At 43.5% G+C, this 18302-nt stretch overlaps 1 protein-coding gene across 2 annotated transcripts in view; it reads left to right on the top strand.

The window, feature by feature from the left end:
- Positions 1-619: 619 nt before the first annotated feature.
- Positions 620-18302, top strand: part of CHRDL1 (chordin like 1) — a 39092-nt gene continuing 21409 nt past the window's right edge. The window contains exons 1-4 of one of the 2 annotated variants that reach the window (XM_005144524.3): positions 620-1062; positions 4101-4247; positions 6073-6185; positions 9757-9850. In XM_005144524.3, coding sequence (XP_005144581.2) covers positions 4151-4247; positions 6073-6185; positions 9757-9850 — 304 coding nt within the window. In that variant the 5' untranslated portion in view covers positions 620-1062; positions 4101-4150. The remainder of the gene's footprint in view (positions 1063-4100; positions 4248-6072; positions 6186-9756; positions 9851-18302) is intronic. The other variant, XM_031045051.2, reaches the window with a different exon arrangement.

Below are 18302 nucleotides of genomic sequence, written 5' to 3'. Positions count from 1 at the left end.
CATTTGTCAAGGGTTCACTGATCTCTTCTTATTAGTTACAGGGGCTACAACAAGACAGAAAAAGAATGTTTGACCAAGCATATAATGTCATGAGTCATGGGTTTAATTTAGTTCCACCAGAATCTCAATGTGACCTTGAAACCTTCTAACACAATAAATCAGACCAGAGGGTATCAGCAGAAGGTGGCTGACAAATCCCAGCGGACGCTGACTCCCCTGGCCCTGCCCTGGAGGGCACCCCGTGTGTGAAAAGCCCATTAGAGAGCCGTGTCGTGTAGAGTCCTCTCTCAATGCAAAGGACCCGCGGGGCTCGGTAACCGAGGCGCTCACCCATCCCGCAGCTCTGCTTGAAGGCAGATCCCGGTGCGGGTCCCGCAGGTGGTTCCCGCACGGCGGAAGGGGGCAACGAGGCGAGACCCCTCCCGGGATCGGGCCGCTCTCGCCGCCGCCCCCCCCCGGCCTGCCCTGGCCCCCCAGAGCGGAGCAAACTCCACCCCGAGCCGTGTCAGTCACGCTGCTGTGCCGGGCGGCAGGAGCGGGCGCAGGAGAGGAGGGGGCCGGGGCGGGAGGCGGACCGCCGGGGCGAGGGCTCCTCCACTCCTCCTCCCGTCGCCGCTCCAGTGCCGGCGGGGCTGCGGGGCAGGACCCGCCGCGGAGAGCATCCTCCGGCAGTGGGGCCTCGCTGCGCTCCCCGCTGGGGCAGGAGGTGGTGGCAGGTGTCCCCTGCCAGGCAGCCCGGGACCTTGCGAAGCGTCGGCCTCGGGCTTAGCGGATTCCTGCCTGCCGTCAGCCCCATCCCGTCCATCAGGGGGTCGGGGGGCTGCTGTCGGTTCCCTCCTTGTCCGCCACTGAGCGAGCGACTGGGAAACCTGAAAGGTCGGGCGAGCTGCGGGAGAAGATTATGGCAACGTGACCGGGAAGAGGAGCTGCCTGGCCGGAGCCCTCCCGTACCCCGGAGGAGCGGAGAGAGCGGAGCCGCGCGGCTCTCAGAGCCGAAGCCGACTTTCGCCGGCAGTCTCCGGGGCCCGCGGCACAGCGGAGCGGCCTCCAGCCCTGCCCCAGGTTAGTGAGCTTTTCTTTCCTAGGCAGGACCCCGGGGGAGGCGCGGTCCCGCTGTCGGAGCTGCGCCCGTGGGTTGAGCGCTGTCCTGCGGGTGTCCGGCTTATTCCTCCCGGGCGGTGGTCGGGGCCGGTTCGTGGTCCCGGTTACCCGCAGAGGCACCGCCGGCACCTGGCCGAGCTCCGCGGCTGGGACAGAGGGCTCCGCCGACGGCAGCCCTTGACCTGACCCTCCCCGCCGGCCCCGGGGTTGCGGGGCGCACCTTGTGCTCGGCGCCCCGGAGACGGCTGTTGTGCTGGAGCAGCGGAGCCAGGCGCCTCTGGCCGCCGCTCGCTTGGACACTCGCCTGCTTAAAAGCACCCCCGACGGCGGACGCGTAGGGATAAGTCCCGGGGCGAGCAGCGGGCGCTGCGTGCCCTGCACCGGGGGACGGAGGACAGAGCCCCCCGGCAGCCGCTGCTGGTGTCCCCGCACACGGCACAGCCGCTGCCCGCCCCGCCGCCTCTTCCCCTTCTTGCACTAACGGTGGAACGCGGCGGGGCCGGGCACTACCACTTGCGGTCACCACGCCGGGAGCTTTGGAGGGCGAGGTGTTAAACACAGCCCCGCAAGCTGTGTTCTAGGGAGCACCTCATGTAAGAAGTGATCACTTTCATTGTTTCCACCACGCAGCAAAAATTAACAGGTTAATCCTAGCCGAGATTATTTAAATCCAGGAATATTTTTAGGATGTTGCCCTTTGGGGAAATAAAGGGAGTGTGCTAATAGTGAAAAGTATGTGTTTATATTTGCAGTAACAACAATACAGAAATTAAAGAGAATTAAGAAAGACATCAAAAGTCTCCATCCCGTTTCTGTTATTAACTCCTCCATTTCACATCACCGTGCAGCATTTCTGAGCCTAAGCAATGAAACTTCTAAAACGCTCTTCCTTTTTAATACATGACCTTTGAAATGGAGGGATTTCTGAGCCTTTCTGTTGGAACTAACCACACTGGCCAACAGGTAAAGTGCTGCACAAAGGGTAATTGTGCTCCATTTATAAATATGCTTTGGTGAAGCAACCCCCAGGAAGGCCAAAACACTGAAATGTTCACAGTTCTGCTAGCCCCAGGATGTGCTACTGTTGTTCTCAGTGTCTGCATGATTCCTGGGACTGAATTACAAGGGTTTAATTCTAAAGGAGTATTTAAAAGCTTGTTTGGCTTTAAAAATGTCCTATGTGATCTGAAGACTTTGAAAGGAAAAAATGACTTAAACTTTTCTTCTGAAATTGGAATATTATTCTCAGCTTCCAAAATAAATGGAAAGTTGTATTTTGTTACTGCACAGGGAGTGGGCTTTTAAAATGGGGTTATTCTTTGGGATGTTTTCAGATGCAGCTTGCATTCTTTTGAATGAGCTGACTGAGCATAGGCAGAGTAGCTGCATAGATTTGGTTAGTTAAGGGGGATGCCCATTCTGGCTGTGGTTTGGGAAGGTAGAGTACTGCAAGCCTTGAACAGGAAAGGCAATAAAACCACTCTGATAAAATCAGACCAGCCACCCTTTGCTGCAGGATTCTGGATCTCAACAGCCTCAGTAGGAAGAGTTTCTTTTTAGGTGCCGTTAACTTACTGTTCATTTCTCTAAGTTATCCACCACTTGATTTTGAATATACATGTATAAATTATCATTTCTGCTTTGGTTATCTGTGAGCTAAAACATACACATACTTTTATTACTTACATGAAACCTGAAGAGGTCAAATGACTTCACAAAGCAGACAGTTTATTTTTCCAATAGTGGATTATTTTAATTATTTTTGGGGGAATTTTTGTAAAGCTACTTGTGAATCCACATCAAACTTCTTCAAATCAACCCCCAGTCTTTCTGATACTATAATTATAGACAGGTGGACTCTGGGAAGAGAATATTTTGGAGTGAATTCTGATAAACAATAAAGCATCATCATTTTTTTCAGTTTAGAACCCTAGGTTGGCTATCAGAAATAAAGGAATTCTACTTTAGTTCATTATTTTATGCCTTCTCTTAATTGTAAATAATCCACATTTTAAAGCCAGAAAAAAACAAGCAGAACTGTGCACGCAGCAAGTATACCACCTCTGCACCACACAGAGAAGAACACATTGAGCTTTGACCGTATGCCAGGTTTTGACATCAAAGATCTACAGGAATGAAGATTACATGTCATTCCCCCATTGTACTTTCATATATCAAGGCCACAGAAGGGAAAAACAATTATACACAATCCCAGAACAATAATGATTGGGAGGGGGTAAACAGATGAGGTGAATAGTGGTGGAAGCCTGTGAGATGTGGGAGGAAAGCTCCTGTTGCTGAGAGCATGGCCAACATGTTGCCCTAAGCAGTGAGTGCCACAGTGCGGGGCCAGTGCACCAGAAATGGCCAAGGTTCATGTTACACTGAGGCTAACATATTACAGTTGACACCTGCATTTCCTCAGTTACATCCAAAAGAGCTGCTCCACAAGAACATCTCTCTACCTGGCTTCCTATGAAAGAGATCTTGAAGAATTCCAAAGCCAGATTTCTCTGGCCTACAGGGATGCTGGGGAGGGACTATTCATTAGGGACTGTAGTGATAGGACAATGGGTAATGGGTTGAAACTTAAACAGCAGAGGTTTAGACTGGATATAAGGAAGAAATTCTTTACTGTTAGGGTGGTGAGGTACTGGAATGGGTTGCCCAGGGAGGTTGTGAACGCTCCATCCCTGGCAGTGTTCAAGACCAGGTTGGATGAAGCCTTGGGTGATATGGTTTAGTGTGAGGTGTCCCTGCCCATGGCAGAGGGGTTGGAACTGGATGATCTTAAGGTCCTTTCCAATCCTAACTATTCTATGATTCTATGAATGTAGCCTCTTTTCCAAAACTGAAATTATCTGAAGCCAAAGCTGCTTCCATGAAATGAAGATCCATGGTACAGTTTAGGATTTGTGTGTACTGGATGAAATCATGTCAGAGAATTCAAGTATCTTACAGATTTTGGTTTCATTAATTTAATCTTTTCTTCCCAACAGCTCAACATTCTCTGCTTTGGAGGTTCTTTCTTTTCCTTTTGTCGATAAAGATGAGAAAAAAGTGGATATTGAAAGATTTTCATTTTATCTTTTGTGGTGTGCTCTGTCTCCTTTTCATACATGGAGGTAAACTAGAACAAGTAAAACGTAAGTAGACTTCAAACAAAGCTATCACCTTCACCCAAATTTGTCATGTCATGTTCTTTCTATTTGACAGAAAAGATCTTCAAATTGTAGTACTATGTTCAAACCTTCTAACATTCTTCCTCCTAATCCTGTGTTTAGTAGTCAGGTCACCCCCACATTTGGGGCACTTCTTCCTGAAGTTGTACAGGTTTCATTGCATCATAAAGAACATAGCACATCGATTGGAGAATCTGTTTTATTTCAAATATCCTAAATCCAGAGAGTGCTTAATTCCATTTTAGTGATCTCTGTAAACATCTGACAGATTATCTGGATTCTGTCCCATGTGTAAGACTATTGTGCTGAAGGTTTCAGCTAGTGTAAAGCTCGTCCAAGACTGTTACAGTGTGTTCCAAAAACAACCTCATATGAACTGGATTAGATACATCCTTTGAGAAAATTAAGAGTCTAAGCACTGTCAAAAACTTGACGAGGAGAATTGAAAAGAATACAAACAAAACAAAGGGAGTGTTTCTACAATGCCTGTCATCCGTGGGAGATGTTAACACATTTCCGAAAGCATGACAAAGAGGAATAACTACTCAAATAAGACTGCTACAGCCCTGTTACTAGCTCTCTGGATTGCTCTCCTCACCTGCAGGCTGGGTTTTGGCCTTCTTCTTACCAAAGACATTGTTTGTGCTTGAGAAACAGAGTTTTCAGCCTCAGTATCAGAAGCTTCTGCTTCTAAGGAAGTAGATGCATTAAAAAAGGAAAAGAGTTCAAGAAAAAGCCACCTTTTCTGCTGAACATGCTCCCAAACAAACAATGTGCAAGTATCCCTGGTCATAGAAAGCACAGCTGAGAAACTACCAAACTCTATTCATCTGCTTTTTCAGATCCTGCCTTTCATTCATCATGCTTTAGTGTGAAGTGAAAGCAGAACACTTCACCATTCCGACTAATAATCCCTGCCTCTTGCTACCTTCTTTTAGCTCAATAAATGTGAAGAATGTCCCTTGCTTGGATTATCACTTGGAAGAGAGGTATTTTGTTTGATACCCTGAAGTATCATGCATACTGAGGGTAATGAATTAAGCTGAATTTGGACATCATTAAGATAACAGGAAGGAAATCTCTCATGGAAATACATGAGGAACATCCTTTTATTGAAGAGATTTGAGTTTCAATGTGAGGCTGTAATGTGAGAGAGATAGGGCAGTAAAGTCTGATAGGTGGATACCTGCAGAACTGCACCTGCATGATTAGAAAAGCTTAATGCACAAAAAGATCTTAAAATACTGTGAATGCTGAAGCATACGTAAGTTAGCAAAAGTTGTTCCAAAACACTAGGACAAACCTCTTTTTTATTAGGTTGTTAAAACAGGGAGACACTGAACATGCAGTGTAAATACAATGCATTTACCTTCCTTTTCCAGACCACTTGTTCAAAGTCTCTCAGCTGTACAACCTAGGATTTTCTTGAGTTGAGCCAATTGCTTTGGTTTTGCAGTAAAAAGGATTTGTTTCCTATAAACCCATCTGAGCAATCAAGCACTTTAGTTTTGTTGGGATCTTAGCCAGTGTTTTTGCAGGTGAAAGGATAAACTCACCCTGTATGACAGCCATTGTGTCACCTATTTCAGGAGCTGCAGTTTTGGAAAGATAGGAGACCATGGCATTTATGTTAGGAAGTTAGAGACAACAGTACATGAAATCAAGGACATTCCCATTATATGATACTCTGGGGAAAGAAAAAGTAGTGTATATAAAACGTAGGAACACTTGGTAAGCACGGAATGGGGATATGCATTCACAGCTCTTCCAATTTGTTACTGCTTTACAGACTCAGATACATACTGCGTGTTTCAAGATAAGAAGTATCGTGTTGGAGAGAGATGGCATCCTTACTTAGAACCCTATGGCCTTGTCTACTGTGTAAATTGTCTGTGCTCAGAGGTAGGACTGCTGAGTTATTTATCCTACAACCACTTCTACTTGCTTAATAGACCAGAATCCTTCCTGTTGTATGGACAGTTTGCACTAGTGGGTCATGCTGCAGGAAACAGCAGTTCCATCAATGTGGATGATTATTCTGTACCTGAATTTAGACTTGTTTGGATGTATGGACAATGCCCACAACTTCAGAGGCATTTCTACAGTCAAAGCATCTGCTGCCCTAATGTGCTAAAGGAACAGGACTGTATAACACTGCTTGTAGAAATCTATGAAAGAAGAATTAGATGATGAAAAATGAGAAAAAGGTTTGGGGAGCAGAGAGAATTGAATAGGACATGAAGGGACAGGTCCTTAGGTATCATCAGGTGATGCGTGATATGAAGACACAGCAGCCATAAATCCCCTAAATATGGCATATACAGCTGGGGGGGAGAAGGGGGCAGGAAAATGAGGTCAAAGTATGTCCCTTGGAGTACTTTAAAATGACTAAATAAGGGGCTCTTAATCAGTAACACATGAGACACTCCAGATGCTGAGTTTTGTCTGCTGTATTTAATGCAGAATAAAGTTTTCTTGGCTATTTCCCCCCTGGAAGTGTAAAATATTGGGCTCTCGTGCAGCATTTACTCTGAGGGATCTGCTACTACAGTTTAGTGCAGAGATGCACAACAGTAGCCCCACAGGCTTGGCTGCATCTCAGATCTGTGCAGCAGAGAAAAGGCAGTAAAAGAAAAGCAATGTAGTAGGAAGAAATGAAGTCCTTGATTTTAGCAAAAATGAGTTTCCACTCACTTTTGCTGATCTGTAAGTGGAAAACTCCCTCAGAATCCGTGTGTGGTAAAACATTAAATTGCTGGAAGGCTGTGTCTTGGGTGGGGATGAAATTAACTGGAAACCCTAGAGATCTGGATACAAGTCATTGCTTAATGAGTTTTAAGAAGCTGTTAGTCTGGAGGGATGGGAAAATGCATGGTATGCTCCTGTACAGCACAGGCATACCCCATGTACTGTGAAGCTCCAACAAGTGGAGTGTATTTGGTTTCTTTCATGGCATGAAAGATCAGAGTGACAGTTCAGGGAAACAGTGTTAGTAAAGAAGGAAACTGTAGTAATGACCAGTACATGCAGCTCAGAAGTGGTTCTGTACTCTATTTCCTTGTTTGTGCTGTTTTACCTTTGTTGCACCATGAGGGTGCAAAATGTAACTTGGAGTAATTTCAGCAGTGAGGATGCTCTGAGGGATCTCTGGGATGTGATTCTTGTTGCTCGGAAAGAAGACTCCAAATAGCAACTGCAGCATCCAGCCATTCATTTGAGCTTTGTCCTGGCCAAAAGAAGTGCCCTCAGAACACTGATCTACAGTGAAAGTTCCAGATCATCAGGAAACTCAATAATTTATAATTTCAACAAATTAAGTCTAGATAAAGCATTAGAAAATGTGTCATGACATAGCACAAGCACAGACCTTAAACCTAATATGACAGCATAAAAACACACCCCCAGGGGTCTTTGTCACCAGTGAGACCAAAATTTCCTCGCTGGCCTCAAACACCATGATCCATATGATCTCTGCACAAAACAAGTCTTGTGAGCCAGGCAACAGATGGAGATCTCTGCTCCATCTCTAAACAACAGCCTGGACGTGACCATCCATCCCCCCAACACACACACTTCTAATGTGGAAGAAAAAGGCAAGACAATTAACTGAACAGAGGCCAAATTATTCAGCTTGGGATTAAAAAAAAAGCCTTCCTTGTGGTGTGTGTATGTAGCATTGTATTTTTACAAGTTAGAATTTACATACTTAAACCAGAACAAAACTAAACATAGGTCAGTGTTCTCACCCTGCTCCCCCTTTCTTTTACAACCCCTCCTCCCCACCAGTACACAGTGGAGACTGTTGGCTGTTACTGTCAGGTATACTGGAGCACTCACAATTTGTCAGATCAGTGTTTTACTCTAAAATACAGCAGCAGCTTGTTGCTTGTCTTCACAGTCAGGTCTGCAGACTTCAAGGGTCAAGGTGAATGCTCTCTACAGTACTGACACCACAGGCTGAGAAGAGAAACTCATTGTTACCTGGAGTATCTGCTGCAGAAATGCTCATCATGGCCCAAATTCACAGAGGCCTACAAGAGCTTAAGTTCTGCTCTAGGGGCTTAAGCCCTAGTTAGTAGGGTTTGATCTCCCAAGTATCACTGTGAGTCTAAGACCAGCCTTCGGAAGCACAAGATCCATTGTTGTGTCCTGCTGCAACCAGCAGAGCACTGCGGGCAGCACTGGGGGGTGAATCAGTCCTGAAGAACTACCACAGCTGACCATGCATAGGCAGTAAATGTTCACCTCATCAGATTTCACAGGACTAGTCAGTAAGAAGGGAGTGAGCCCATGGAGCAGGACAAGTAAGCAACACAGAGCCAGGCCAGCAGACAGTTCCAGCCTGTCTTCCACAGCAGTGCTTTACAGGCTCTTAGGTGATGGTGCACTGGGCAAGGGGCTGTGCCCACCAGTGGCAGTCTCTATCCCACACAGAATCTACAGCCTAAAATTGTTCCTCCTCTGTAAAATCAGTATATTTAATTTCAGTCAGCATTGGAAACAGATGGTGATACCATTTTTGCTGTCTTTCCAAAGCAGATGCACAAATGTAGTTTGTGGGTAGTAATGATCTATGATTACAGCCTGTGGTCTGCAGAGACTTAGGAGTCAATGGATTATTTTGAAAGAGAAGAAAGAGAGGAAGGCCCATACATACACCATCTAAGGAAGTCTGCACCACTGCTGGAAACATTTCAGTGCTCCAGAAGGCACAGGAAAATGAAGTGGGTTTACTCCTGACACCACCTAAAACTGCAGTCATAGCATTGTATCAGTGTTCATGCTGAAAGATCCTTCTTGCTATAAACATGAGCAACTCAGAGCTAAATTAAAGGGATGAATTATAGATGGGAAATGGGAATTTGAAATGGATAGTCTTTGCTTGTTACAGACATTGGAGAAAGAAAATTCCCTGTGTTTTAATTATAGATCAAACTTTGATGTGGCCAAATAGAATATGATGTTAATGACATGAATAATGAACACTATTCCCAAGACTTGCTCGTGTTTCTTAGAAAAATGGCTACTTCCCAACTGGTGTTTTTTGTCTGCTGGGGAACCCATAAAATGAAAACAAAAGACTCTCCACAGTTTTCAGGAACAATTACAGATGCTATTGTCTCTTGTGGTCTTGAACTAACCCTCAGCAGGGGATACCTCAGAGACCGACCATTCATTATCTGGGTCTCAGTTTTGAAAATGCAATTCCTAAGCACAATCTGCTCAAAAGAAAAACACGAATTATGATTGTTGCAATCCAGTTTTAGGCACTTCCTCTGATTTTAAGGTTTGTATGGACTTCTGCTGCATTCTGACTTCCAGCATGAACTCGAAGGCAGTGAAACCTGGTGTGAGTGAAATCAGAATGTTGCAGAAATGCATTAAATAAAGAATATCTAGATGTAGAATAGAAAACGCAGAAATGTATGAGGTAGGTTGTTTCATAAATGTATTGTATTGTGTTCACCTGCAGAATGGAAATGTACTGTGCAGCAGAATAAGATGCCCAAGTCTACACTGTCCTTCCCCTGTGCATGTACCACAGCTGTGCTGCCCACGATGCCCAGGTAATTCCTACTAATGCCATACAGTCCTTGCTGAAATAGTTGTTTAAGATGCTGAGAAACAGCAACTCTAAATGTCTGTGCTGGAAAACATCTGTGAAGTAAACATCTTTCTGTGTCCATTTAGGTCATGAGAGGCTTGTTCTAAAGGTGGTTTAGGAAATCAGAAGTATAGGTTTGGGAAGGGATCAGGCAAGCTCACATGTCCAGTCCCCTACAACCTGAGCAGAAGGCAGCAGATGTTTCATTGGTGGGGTCCATGGACTATCCTCTCCCAACTCCCTCCCTTATCTCTAAACTCCATCACAATAAAACCCCATCCCACAGATTTCCTAGGGTTCTGCTTTTGGTGCTTTCCATAAGAGCAGGCTGAAATACATGGTTATTTGCAGTGCTTCTCTGTTAACAAGCAGTTTAAAATTGCTATGGCAAATGTGCATTTGTATAGTATCACTGTACAACTAGTTCGGTAACATTTGCCTTTTACATCTCAAATCCAGGCATAGCTTCATAATTAGTAGAGACTGTTGTAAATCATAGAAGCAGTGCTGTAGGAGTTTATGACTATATAAATCCAATGGGATACTGTATGGTAAATTTCTCCAGACTGTACATTTATTATATGCTCATTATTAAGAGCCACTGTATGAAAGAAACTAAGCAGGATCTTTCACGAGGCTGTTACAGCATTCCCGACATGGCCTAATGGCTGGTAGATTTGAATGGAGCTTTCCCCTAAATGTCTGTCTTAGTGGCACCCCTCATTTTCCACTTATAAAAGAGTATTCATGCAGCATCATAGAAAGGGTTTATTTGACTTTCTCCAGAGAGTTTCATTGTCTGAGGGAAACAGACAGCTGTTCCCTGACCAAAACCTGTGAGCAGTACCCAGTGGTGAGTGCACAAATAGTTTGCTGTTCAGCTGGGATTGGAGTGTGTTCACTGCACTTACTGGAGAATAAATGACACTGACCCACCAGCTGGATTCATCTGTCCCAACAATCATGTACATCTGTACATAAGATGGCCATGTCAGTATCTGGTCTAGGTATCTAGAATCCTTTTCTGATCGGTGATGAGGAAAAACCATTTCAAGTGCATAACTCATGTCATGATGCCATTCTTAGCATAGAATCCTAGAAAGGTCTGGGTTGGAAAGGATCTTAAAACCCCAGCTAGTTCCAACCCCCTGCCACAGGCAGGGCTACATTCCACTAGACCAGGTTACTCAAACACATTCTGCTTGTGTCCTGGAATGAAATTCATCCCATTCAACTTCAGATCTAACATTCTGGCATCTAGTTGATGGTACAGTTTTATCTATGATGGTCTAATACATAGGCAAGAAGGTTTGTAAGGCAGCATGCTTTACTTGACTAACTAGTAGCATTAGATTAAGTGCTAGAATGCTGGGAATATAAACCCCTCTTCTGCCTTCAGATCAAAAGAAGGACTAGTGTGCCAGTATGCACCAAATCTGGTCTGGTTTTCCAGCTAATCTAAGCTTTAGTTGCAAAGGGAATAATGTAGATACCCTTCACAGCTGTTGGAAACGTGCTGTCCCGGAGGGTGATTCATCCTGTTACCCACAATGAGAAGTTTCCCCTGGAGATGCCCATCTCTCTCCACCGATTACTGAGGGAACACAGGCAAATAGCTGACACTAGATTCTCCCTTTTTTGACATCTCAAATAAAATCACAGCAATCCCACTCAGTATGCGACTGGCATTTGGGGTCAGGAGCTTCTTTCTTTTTTAAATATCTCTGTACAGTATTTAGTATAGAAACAAATGCTTCAGAGTGATTGGGTTTCCTTCAAGTGCTCTGGCACTGCACTGTTTGGCTGGTTTCTGTTTATAGGACTGTAAATGTTGTGATACCTATCAAGATTTTAAAACATTCTCCAATGACATAGTAAGGAAGAATAAACTGTAAACTCTCAAATCCTTATCAAGTGGAGTTCTTGCTGTCTTCAGGCAGAATTTTGTACTGTGTGTTTAAACTGATAAATGCAGAAAATTACCAGAATGAGCCTTTCCTGAATTTTCTTTCCTGAATTATCCATTATCTTCTCCTACATGCTGCTAGAATACATCTATAGTCTATCCACTACGTATTAAATGAACTTAATATGTAACTTAAATTGCTGGCTGGGCAGTACCTCATTAGAAATGAAAGTCCCACTAAGGTCTATTTTTTCCCTAATTGCATCCATAATTCAGATAGAGTTGCATGGATGTCAGGCAAAAGAGGCCAGGAATCTCCTGTGATTTCAGGAGTTATTTGCATTCTGCTTGCTGCAGTGATTATGTGTATCATATTTGGTGTCCTGTCTTCAGTAGTAATGTTCATGCCTGATCTGAAAAGGAATCTCAAGCATTCTTGCACATCCTATGCTGGCTTTCCATTCCTATGTGTCTGACATACAATGTCTTTTGTGCAGCACCCCAGGATAAGCTGGAATTTCACTTCTCTAGTTTCCCTGGTTATTCTTTCATGGAAGGTGATAGAGCTCTGGCCATTAGCCACCCATTCGAATGACTATAACTACTCATTACATTCTGTTATGTAGGTTTCCCCTCTGTTTCTCAAGCTCATTTCAGAAATGAGTAGTGCTGCTCAGAGTGACTTTGGTCTCTTCCTTCTGCCTTTCTGCAACAGTGAGAGTGTAGCCTTGTAGAGTGCAACTGCCCAAATAACTGCCTCCTTATTTAATGAAGCAGAGGTAATGCCAGGAGGCAGCAACTTTCACTGGAAACTGAACTTCATAACTACCTAAGTGGAGGAGCTGTTGAAGGGATTCCTTTGAGAAAAGTTGGCACCACTCTCCCCTTGGAATTCGTGTCTCCTGCATCCATAGTGACACTGGACTTACTGACACAAAGAGATGCAGTGTTTGTATCCTGTCTCCCTGGCACCAACCACCATGAATCTTAAGTAGTTGTCAGACATATGTTACGACGCATCTTCTACTTTTCATCAGTGGTTCAATCCTACCAGCTTCTATCACAGATTCACTGCTGACCTTTTTTTGTTTTAAACATTTTTCTAGCACTGGCACAATCCAGACCTCGTGTCTTGTATAGAACGAGATACTCCTCCCTTTTGCAACTCTGAAAAGTATTTCATTATCTGAATTAGATTCTTATCATCACACATATGTAACCAGAAGTACTAGGTTGACATTCACTGGGACTCTAGTGAGACCCAAAAAGACATCATATCCTTCTGAGCTTGAACTCCTTCCCTTCCACCTCAGGCATCATCAGGGGAGAAGTGCTTTATAGAGTCAAGGAGAGAACTCCATCGTACTTAAGAGCTGGATTAACTCTGAATTAGAGTGGACTTCAGACCTCCTGCCTCCTCTCATGAAAATAAGCTTCATGGACCAGTTCTTGAAGCATGTAGCTGCAGCTGTATTTCCTTTATGGCACTACTATGGATGGAGCCCTTACAAATGGAACATTTATTGTAGATTGCATCACTGCTACATAAAATGATTGCAAACCAAAGCATTCAGAGTCTAGTTAAAGAACTAAAATTATTGAGCACACTCTGGAATACGTAAATCTAAGCTAGGTAAAGCTTACATCAGAAGCAAAAAGGCGCAACTGCAGGAGTCAGAAAGAGTTTCCATATTGCACTTGCTGGTTTGATTTCTCAGCAGATAAGGCTGCACACTGATGCATGGAGCAGCCCATCTGGCTCCAGTATATTTAGTTAGTTGATGCCCCAACTAAACACACTGGCTTCCAAGAGCATTCATGATTAGTAACACATTTAAATTGAAGCTCATTTGGTACTGTGATGCTTCTGTATCAAATTCAAATCACTTTTCTGATGTACTTTTCATTGTTCTTTAGATATTTAAATAACAACAAAATGCCAAGGTGTACCTATATACAAAGCTGGACTGAATACAGAGATAGACCAGACCAGGTATTACAATAGTGATCTGAGAACATCACCTGAACAGCTATGTCTGCATGGCAGACTACAGCGTGACTAGTAATACCTCTATCTTTGAACTGGCTATTTCAGATCCTGGAAGCAGCCTAGTTAGGCCAGTGCAGAACTCCTCACAATGCAAAACTTGCTTAAGAAGCAGGGAAAATGTGCCTGCAGTGAGCTCAGTGCTACCTTCTCACAATTCCTTTCAGGAACTCCGCTAGTCCAGGTAACACATTGCACTGTGTAGTGTAGCTACTCTTACAGACTCAGCCTTGCAAGGTGCTGAGCATGTGCAGCTCCTGCTGGCTTGATACACATTGTATGTATAAACACAGAATACTATATATACGTATATATATGTAATATAATGCATCTTGCACTGAATTACAACCTAAATCTTCCACCTGGGTAGTTGAAATGTGCTGGTGGAATGATTTTCCACTGCAGAATGTACACACAATAAACCATTTGGTAGAGGTTTTGGGTTCTGCCCAGCTCACATACCAGAGTTTCAGGCTCTCAGCTCCAATCTTCTCACCCTTCCATTCAGAAGAACTCAGTTTAGATCACAAATATTTGTGGGATGGAGGAAGGCATATTGTGCCCAGTTCCTCCTTTCCCTATACAGTTCTTGTTGATGCCACCCACCCTTCTCATATCACTGAGAAACTCATGGCTCAAGATCTCACTGAAGTTACAAAGAGTTTTAATTGCCTTAAATAGATGGGTATGAGGCCTGAGTAGGAAAGAGAAAAAACCCATAGTATGGTAATATTAAGAGATGTTCAGCTGGTCTCTTACTGTGCAGATACTGTTTTCTGTGCTCTTAGTAAAAGAACAGTTGTTATCTCCCATATAAAAAGTATCTCTGCTGACTGATGCTACACCTCTGAATTAAATTCAGAAACACTTTATATCCTGAATTCCAGACTGAAAACAGACCACTGTAGCAATACTCAAGATCAAGGATTTTTATGAGTAACCTGGCAAAGGGCATATCACCCTTCTAAAAGTTGTGCCTAAGCCAATACACGTGGTTCAAACACCTAAATACTTCATGAGAATTTGGAGGTTGATCCAGACTTCACGTATGACTTGTGAAACATCAGAACTCTCCACTGTCCAAAAGATCAGATCCCTGCCCTAGCATCAAAGATCTTCCAAGGTTCTCAACCCCGACAAGTTGCAAACACAGAAACACTTTTCCTTTCCGAGTGTTAATCCCTCTATTGCCTAAGTCCCCAGGCAGCAGAATTTCTTCACGAACTGTGCTGCCAAAACACCCACTTTCCATCTTACCCCATCAAAAGATTTAAGACCATTGGTCATGCAGCAGTGTAAACAACCTCTGAGCTTGTGATTTCCTTTCTCTTATATAATGGTGGAAGGATTAAGGAAGAAAGCCACAGGAAGATCCTCATGAGAATGATATGCAGAAACTATTTCTTTCTTCCGTGATTCTTACTCAAATTTGTACTTGACAGTAGTGAACATTATAGCTACTGAAAGTTGACACATGCTGTATTTTGAGACAACAATAAAAAACAGGGCATTTTACAAAGGTGCCTCCTAAAGACGTAGATGTACTCTGGGAGATGGACACAACAGAGCAATAACAACTGTCATTTTATGAAAGACCTGATAAATCATGGAGAAATCTTCTAATATCCATCACATGTGGAGAACAACAGCCTGTGAGTAATTTTGATACTGAATTCTTTGTCCCTTACACACAGCTGATGGGAGTACTGTGCACTTCCATCACTGTGCACTCCCATACTGTGCACACACATGGCACTCTGGGCTGCAGGGATTAAGGAATGGTGCAGGACAGTCACTGTGTGAATCATTGACTGAGAATGGTTGAATCTTGGCAGAAATGTTCAGATAAAAGAAAACCAAGAGCAGCACAAGCCTCAGGAGTGATGCATGGTGTATAACAAGTTCATAACCACCTCAGGAATGAGTCCTACAAGGAGTTTCTTCCTGACACCAAGGAATAGACAGTTGGCACTTAACTAACAGCCCATTGATAGAAATATGGATATGGGCTATAGGCACATCTCAGATTGTAGAAATACTGGCCATGTTCTCAGCATCCTGCCCACTTTGCCACAGGTCTGACATGAGCCTCAGTTCATGGAAGAAATTCTGCATACTCAGCTCCCTTTCAGTGTTCACCCCTGCCTTCCCTTGTTCCTTTCCCTCAGCATCTGCTTCTCTGGAGACCTCTAATCCATGCTGCTCACTCCCTGCAGGCTCAGCATCCTTCACTGCCCACCTCTGCACTTCTCAGACTCTCTGAGTCTCATGCTCTGCCTGGGAAGAGGGGAAGCCAGGAGAAAGCAAGGTCAGGCTTGGTTAGCACTTGGATGGGAATCAAGGAGTCTTGGTTGGTGCGATATTGCAGTGTTATGGTCACGACTGGCACTTGTTCTTTGACCTTCAGCAACCCCACAACAGAAGGTTCCTCTGACAGACCACACAAGGTGGACAGCTCCTCAGTTTTCTCTGTCTTCAAAGCAGCAATACCAAAAGCCCATAGGTACCCTTTTGGGTCTTTGAAGTACCCTCTCCTGAGGTAGTCTATACCAAGGATGCATGGAGCCTCTGGACCAGTCACAATGGGGTGCTTTTGCCACTTCCTCCCAGTCAGGCTGCTTTCAGCCTCCAGTACAGTCAAGCCTTTGAGGAAATTAAATGAGATTGAAAATAACCTGTGAGCCAAGCTCTCAAGCTCTCAGCAGTCATGGTACAGGAGATGGTGTAACAACATAGCCAGCAGCTGACAGTAATAACTACAGAACTATTTACTAGTATCTGTTGATAAGAGCAAGCTTCAATTTTTTCCAGCCTGCATCTGGGTCCTGTGGAGGTACCACAGAATTGCAGAGCTGTGTACTTTACATCTACAAACAAGGTGGAACTCCTATCTGAAACATGAAAGACTCACAGAATATTACACAGCACTAGAGATGAGTAAAATGTTCTGGGTTTTGTATAGTCCCAACAATGAGTAGCTGTTAGATAGTGCAAATAAATTGTTTATTTGGAAGTAAATTTGATTTGGAAATATAATGATGGAGGGATTCTTAGGAAAATGCTTAATTTTTTCCTACTGATGTGTGCTCAGATAATTCAGTTTGGTTTATGATTTGCCTTTGTTACCAGCTTCGTAAGGAGTGTTTGCTATCACTACCAGACTCAGGTTATCACCTGCTTCCATTCTGCTTGTCTGACCATAAAACCTCAAACAATCTATTTGCAAATGATCTGCAGTTAAAAGTGCCCTGAAAAAATACACATCTTCCAACATGGATGACAAACTTAGAATTCCTTGGCCTGACATGACAGGATAGGATAGGCTGCTCAGAAGTTTTCCAAGATAAATTCCAAGAGCTTCAGAGATGCTTCAGAGAAGATTCAAAGTGCACCAAACCTTTACTCAATTTGTTTTGTTGGCTGGGAGAATGATTGGTAGATTCATATAATAATTCAACCTTAGAGCAGGAATTAAAATGGAGCAACCTAGAAAGTGTTTTATGACTCTTTCAGAGTTGCTGGGCAATTTTTTATGCCACTATAAAAGAAAACACAGGAAATTAAGCTGCAGAAAAATATATTAAAATAATGTGAAGAGCTTGACTTTAGCCCAAGAAAGCTAAAAAACAACCAACAGAATGTTTAAACTGAAACTACATCTTTGCCTTCAATCTGTCTGAAAGCTCATAGTGTCTAGATAAGGTGCTACTAGTTCCTTCAAGCAATGGGTTGCATGCACTTTGGCTGTTGTGATTACCTCTGAATTACCCTGGCGTTTTTAAAGCTTAACCTGGCCCTTGAAGTCATTTTAATGTAAAGCATTTTGTGGCTTATTATTTTTGACACCTGCGCTTCGGAGAGGCACATACGGATTTTGTTTAGAGCTTGTGTTTGCAGTTTTTGGATGGTGCACAACTTTCCAATCCAAATATACTGTCAGCCTCAGCCACTGCTTTAGAAACAACATCCTTGCACTGTTTCTGTTGTTTTTTAAAGGGACCTTCACACATCATCTACGATTCTTTAAATCATAGATTCATAATAAGTTGGACTGTGATGCATGACTGCGGGAGAGAAGGCTGAATGTAGATGGACTGAGGGTTGATCCATAGTTTACTGTAGTCAATCAACAGATTTCTATTAGCTTGGCTAGTTTTTGGACCCAGCCTTCTATGAAAACAGATGTAGTTATTGACTGTGATATAGTCCCTTCTCTAGAAATGTTGAGGAGTATGGTAGAAATATGACACAGAAGATGAAAGAGGAAACTGCCTTTATGCTGTACCACACAGAGTAGGTGTTTGGGCCAGGTTCCAAATCTATGTAGTTCAATTGAGTTCAGATCAGACCTTGAGGTGACACATTCATGGAGAGCGGAAACAAAAGTAGAGGGAAGAAATTAAGCAAAGGAATTTTTAATAGGAAAAAAACCCATTTGCTCTCTTATGCTGTGCTGTAATT

Source organism: Melopsittacus undulatus, chromosome 6, assembly GCF_012275295.1.
Source record: "Melopsittacus undulatus isolate bMelUnd1 chromosome 6, bMelUnd1.mat.Z, whole genome shotgun sequence".
In the NCBI taxonomy this organism is placed as follows: Eukaryota; Metazoa; Chordata; class Aves; order Psittaciformes; family Psittaculidae; genus Melopsittacus; species Melopsittacus undulatus.
This window is presented reverse-complemented; position numbering and strand designations above follow the sequence as displayed.